The following is a 6,033-nucleotide window of genomic DNA, read 5'->3' as shown; positions in this document are numbered from 1 at the left end:
TCACCATCACCACCATTATTACTACCACCATGACCACCATTACTGCTACCCTTTACCAAGCATGCACTGTGTGGCAGACACACCGTATGTTTGTTTTCTATTTTAAGCCTCTTAGCAACCCTGGCAGTTAGGTAGAATTATGCCTACGGTATAGATGGGAGAATTCACTGTCCCAGAGTTTGCCCCAGACAACACAGCAAGGTCACGGTCTCAGCCATGTGGAGCCCGGACTGCCATGCATCCCCGCGCTGCAAGCCCACCTCCCTGCTGCTGTACCTTCCCCCGAATCCTGTTCTGACTTCACCGCACTGCATCCCCACCCCTGGAGCAGTGCCTTTCTCATGAGGATCTCCCAGAGTGCCCTGTATGTGTGCCTTCTGACACCCCTTCCTCTGGAAGTTGCAAAGGGATTCCTCCGGTAGGCGCAGAGCCTGGCCTGCTGCTGCCGCCTGACGCACACGTGCACAAAAGAGGAGTTCCACCCATGGGTGACGTGGGAGGACAGGGCTCTGGCTAGGGACAATGGGCAGTGTGTGCTGGACGTGGAGAGGACAGGGCTCCCTGTGGCCTAGAACCCGACCTTACTGTGTTGTTCACCATGCTGCAGAGGACGGTCACACAGCCCAGAGAAGCAGCAGGCAGATCCTGGGACCCTGGAGAGAGGGGACAGCTCTGCCCTGCCTACCCGAGCTCGCTGGCACACAGGGAGCAAGTTGCCCAGCGGTGGAGCGGGGAGTCTGTCCCCACATGTCCAGGGTGGATGCAGACACGGCATTCCCCACCCAGCCTCGGCCAAGTATGTCCCGCAGCCTAACTCAGCCCGCTGCCTGCTTTACAGATGCAGTCCTGTTGGCACACGGCCACCCTCACTCACCTCGGTGCTGTCTGTGGCGGAGCTCACGCTGCAGCGGCAGAGCGGTGTGGCCCTGACAAGCCCACATGGGCCACAAAGTCAAAAACAATACGCGTCCTTTACAGGAAATGTCTGCTCGGGGAAGAAAATACCTAGGAGGAAATACTGCAAGGCCCATGGGGGAGGGTGTTCCCGAAGCCGCCAGCCGAGGGCGGGCGACAGGCGCGCCCTGCCCGTCACACCGGGCCGTCACCAAGCCAGAATACGAGTATCCGGTGGTCTGAACCTTCCTTAACAAAATATTCCCACCAACGCTCACAAAGACCGTCTTATCCACAATTATTTCAAGTGACAGAAAACATTCTTTCCTGGTTTTTTTTCTTTCATTCATGATAAATTATGCTTGAAATCTACTGGGGAAAATTAAGGAACGTTCCTCCCTCTAAGACAGCAATTAAGAAGCGCCTGTCGGCACAGATGTTTTTCTAGCCAAAGCCAAGTCTCACGATGCGTGTTTTCCGAATGAAGCCCAGCTAGGTCTCTCCAAGCTCAAAAAACCACCAAAATACCCCCCAAAACGCCATGTAGCTCCCACCGCCCCAGCTGCACGCAAATCCCACCGATACACTCGCATTAAGGAGGAAGCCTAGAGCCCTGCTGAAACGCTCCTCCAACCCCCTCGGGCTGAGCTGCTCTGCTGTGCCAGCCCCAGAAGAGACCCTAAGAGATGGCAATCTGTGCCTCTGACAAGCCGGGTCTGGGGGACAGGGTGCCCACAGGGAAAACAGACACGGCCTAATAATGGCAGTTCACCCTGGTTATCTAGCGAAAGGCTGCAGAGCTAACCATACAGCTAATGCTCTCAGGAGCTCATCGAGAGAAGGCTTGACTAAGGGTGGGATATCCGAGTTGGGTCTTGAAGGATGCATAGGAGTTTTCTATGGCAAAGAATTTACGGCAAAGAGGGTTTCATGGCTGGAAGGATCCAGTCTGGGAAGGGCCAGGGAAAGGACTCAGGTGTAGACAAAGGCTGAAGATTTCACCCAAAAAGATAGCATCAGCGTTTTGTTCTGGAAAGAGGATGCCGACTGCAGAGAAGACAGGCAAAGTGCACATAGCTTGGGGACCCCCGGGAAGATCTCCCCTCTGTTCCTCCAGTTAGGGGAGCCCCCCACCTTCTGCTCAGCTGCTCAGTATAGCGTTCAGATCTCACCACCCTCCAGACTCCTTGAAATCAGAGAGACAAGAAGAAAAGAAAGTTGGAGCAGAGAACACCTTTGATATTGGCCTCTGGGAGTTATCTTGACCTGGAGCCTCAAGGACGCTGACCCTCCCTTCTCCCCGCCCCTGCCCCAAGCGGATTCTGAAACCCACCACCTCCAGGGAGCCCCGGGCCCTTCCCACAGCCTCCATGAGCCTCCCCACTGTCCTCTGCCCCACCGCTGTGCCTCTCGGCGGGACCAGCAGGGTGCTCACGCCGTCCTCCCCAGCCATTGGGGATTCATACTCCTGGAGGCCGGGCGGGGGGGGGGGTCATATCCCACCCCTCAGGGCACACCAAACACGCTCATCTCCAGCTTGCCTTGGCACAAAAGGACAAATGCCACAGGAACCCACTCAGATGTGATCCCTAGATGGGGACAGAAGGTGGACAGCAGGAGCCAGGGGCTCGAGGGGGAAAGGAGTCCATGTTTCTCAGGACAGTGTCCGCTGGGAAGATGGAAAGCCCTAGAAGGAAAGCACCGCTGGTCGCAAAGCAACACGAATATGCTTCATGGCAGTGAACTACCTTGTGAAAGTGGTTAAAATCGTTTGTGCTTCTGTCGAGTGTCACCGCAGCTAAGGGGAAAAGCCCATTGGGAGCGTGTTTGCACACGCAATGGTGGCAATTTGCCTCTGCCGCACGCTGGTCCTGGGCAAGGCTGGCGAGGTGCCGGAACCCTCCCGGGGGCTCGTCGGCCACGCCCGTGCCCCTCTGTCCTGCACATCCCTGCACACACCCACTCTGGGGCAGACAGAGTTTACCTGTGCAGCCGGGAATGGCGGGAACGAGGGGACCCCCAGCTCCCCAGCTCGCTTCTGGGGGTGGACAGCATGGTGGGGTGGCCCAGGAGGGGAGCAGACCAGGGTCTCCAGCCCAGCTCTGGCTCCGGGATGGCACCCTTCTCTTCCCCGCGACTCGGCTTCCTCTCTGTTACAACAGGGTAACCATTCTCGAGGAAGCAGCTGAAGATGGCAGCTTGCTCGGGGCTGGAGGTGGCCCCCGAGATTCCCGTGGGAAGGCTGAACCCCCAAGGCAAGCGATTTTGGAAATGGGCCTTGAGGAGGGGTTGAGGGTCCAGTGAGGTTGTGAGGGTGGGGCCCTGACCTGACGGGACAGCGCCCTCGTCAGAAGAGACTGCACGGTGCTGTTGGTCTCACCAAGGCAAGCAAGGACATGGACAGAAGGCGCCATCCACAGCCGGGAAAGAGCTTTCCCTGGGAGCAGAACCTGCCTGCACCCTGACCTTGGCCTCTAGCCTCTGGCACCGTCTGTGGGGCTCCGTGAGGGCACCTGTGCTGACCCAGACAGCACCCTGCAGGGCCCTCGGCACAGTCCCAGCCCTGGTACCCTCACGGCCAGGGAGGGTGTTAGGGGAGCGCGCCCACCCGCGTGCCCCCACTGACCTGGTTGTAGAGGGCGCAGATGTGCAGGGCTGTGTTCCCCGAGGCGTTCTGGGCCGCCATGTCCGCCCCGTAGAAGAGCAGGTGCTCCAGGTGCTGCACGTGGCCGTACCTGCAGGCCTGGAACGAGAGTCCACGCGGTCAGTGGGCAGCACACACGAGTCTCCAAGCTCCACGTGCGCTCGGCCGCTTCCCCAGAACCCACAGAGGCCGAGCCCAGCCCACCCCTGTGTCGGACCAGGGCCCCGTGTCAGACCACCCCCGTGTCGGACACGCCCACAGTGTCCTGAGTCTCGGGGGGCCGCCGGGGCGGGACCGAGGACTTAGTCTGGGCTCCCGGACAGCAGGTCTGCGAAAGGCCCCCGTGCTCCTTTCGTTTGCATCTGGGGACCCAATGCCCAGGGACACACGTGTTGACTTCCCCCTGGTCTCTGTGGCCAACCCCACCAAACGCAAACCAGGATGCTCCCTCCCTGGCCCCACTTATCGAAACTCCTCCCCCCCGGGGGTGGGGCATGAAAACAGCCAGAAAGGGCGCATACGGCCTCTGCGGTGGCCAGGGAAGGGAGCCCAAGCCCGGCCTCCAGGCGAGGGCCAGGCCCCACTGTTGCTACGAAAGGTAAACCGGTCCCTCAGGAGCGCTCAGGAGGTGGGGGGCAGGCAGCCCCACAGTGAGAGCTCTCCCTCCCCGAGGCCCTCAAGGGGGTCACATGTGCTGTTCCTTAACAAGCAGGTCTCTGGGATCAAGTAGACATCTGCACCCAAGTCATGGACCTTCTGTTTTCCAGAACGTTCCCCCGTGAGCCCATGTCTTCCATGTGTAGACACAAACCCCACGTTAGTGTGAGAGTCACATAGAATAAGGGACCCCAAAAGGCCCACGTGATGCCCGGCACCAGGCCAGCCCCGCCGACGGCAGCTCTCCGGGAGCCAGGAGGCCCCGTGCTGTGACCGCTCCAGCCGGGGTCCAGGGCACACTGTGCGGTTACCAGAGCAGCCCAGGACCCGGGGCGGGCAGTCAGTTCCAAGCAGCCCCTGACCTCGGGAAAGGCCAGCATGCGGCCAGCGATGGGCAGCACTGACGGTGGGAGGGCCACGGTCCCTGGGAGTGGTGACAACGTGGATGGGAGATGGGCAGGCCAGGAAGCGGGTCCTGACCCACAGGCCGGGGCTGACCGCTGAGGCCCATGGCGGCCACTGAGGCCCACGGCAGGAAGGGAACGAGCCAGCTGGGGCGGGGTGGGCAGCTCTCACGACCATGCCTTCTGGATGACGGGGGCGGGCCGTGGCACCTCACCGAGGGAAGATGGCCGGGAAGATGCCAGAACCGTCACTGGGATGAGCTTGACAGAAAACCCAGAAGCCCCCGTCACCGCGCCCCGTCTCCATGGAGCAGGCTCACTCAATCTCGAAGCCAGTGGTTCCCCCGATACGGATGCTTTCGCCCACCGGCCCTCCCTCTCCCGTGGCAGCAGGGCCTGCGCTTCCTGTGGGGCCCCCAACCCGCTCTCAGAGGTCGGGGGGCTGCCCCACCCCACTGCTTCCGCAGGCACAGCCCATGGGCCTCTGCCACCGGTGCCAGGCCACAGGCTGGGGGCCTGCGGGGGCTCCCCCAAGGCCCTGAGGCTGCAACACCGGCTGGAACTGCTCACAGCTCCCTGTCTTCGAGGACAGCTGGCGGGAAACCTGCAGAACCCCAGAGCGGCTAGGAGCAGAGGAGCAGGAGCACAGGGGAGAGAAAGGAAGGGAGGGGGACAGACACAGAGCCAAGGACCAACGCACACACAGCCCATGACAGGGCTCTCCGAGCTCCAGCCATGCCTGGAGTCCTCAGGACACAAAGCCTGGGCAGAACTTTTATTTCCCCTTATAGCAGTTTGAGTTGAGATTTCTGTTCCTGAAATCAAAGGAGCCTGGACTCATCGGCTCTCCCCAGAAGATGGGGGCAGAAGAAACCCCCCATTTCTGCAGCAAGAAACACCAGTGGGGGCCAGGCCCACCCATGAACGGGGAATGAGGAAAGGGACTTAACAGCCTCAGAGACCCCACAGAATCCCAATTACAGAAGGAAAGACAGAAGCCTGGCAAGACTGCACCTGGCCAGGCCGTCGGAGTGAACATCACTGGTAACAGGTGGGGGTCACCACGTGCCCCCCAACAGGATGCCAGGAATGTGATATTCCTACGTGATCACTCCAACAATATTCCCACCAAAATGCACACTCCAGACCTCATCATGAAGAAATACTGACCCAACCCAAATCTCCAAGCTCATTGCCCCGTAGTCTTTGCAGGGGTCCCCAGTGGAAGGTTTCGGTGTAGGATCCCGGAGGGGATCCTTTCAGTATAAGGGACGTTATTGGCACGAGGGACAAAACTTGAACGTGGTCTCTGAGTGAATGTATGTGGGGTTCTCTGGTGTTCCAGCAAATTCCTGAGTTTAAAACTGATAGAGTCCTTTACAACATAGAGAAACTAGTCCTCGTTTGACACAAAGACCTCAAAGCTCACCAAAG

The 6,033-nt window shown here is 59.6% G+C and overlaps 1 protein-coding gene across 1 annotated transcript in view; it reads right to left on the bottom strand.

The window, feature by feature from the left end:
• LOC111150006 (SH3 and multiple ankyrin repeat domains 2) overlaps positions 1-6,033 on the bottom strand; it is a 397,663-nt gene that overhangs the window by 350,836 nt on the left and 40,794 nt on the right. The window contains exon 7 of the mRNA XM_022507316.1: positions 3,521-3,637. Coding sequence (XP_022363024.1) covers positions 3,521-3,637 — 117 coding nt within the window. The remainder of the gene's footprint in view (positions 1-3,520; positions 3,638-6,033) is intronic.

This window comes from Enhydra lutris, unplaced genomic scaffold (genome assembly GCF_002288905.1).
Source record: "Enhydra lutris kenyoni isolate GAN:26980312 unplaced genomic scaffold, ASM228890v2 scaffoldscaffold22, whole genome shotgun sequence".
NCBI lineage: Eukaryota > Metazoa > Chordata > Mammalia > Carnivora > Mustelidae > Enhydra > Enhydra lutris.
Note: the sequence above shows the minus strand (reverse complement) of the source record. Positions and strands in the feature narration are given on the sequence as shown.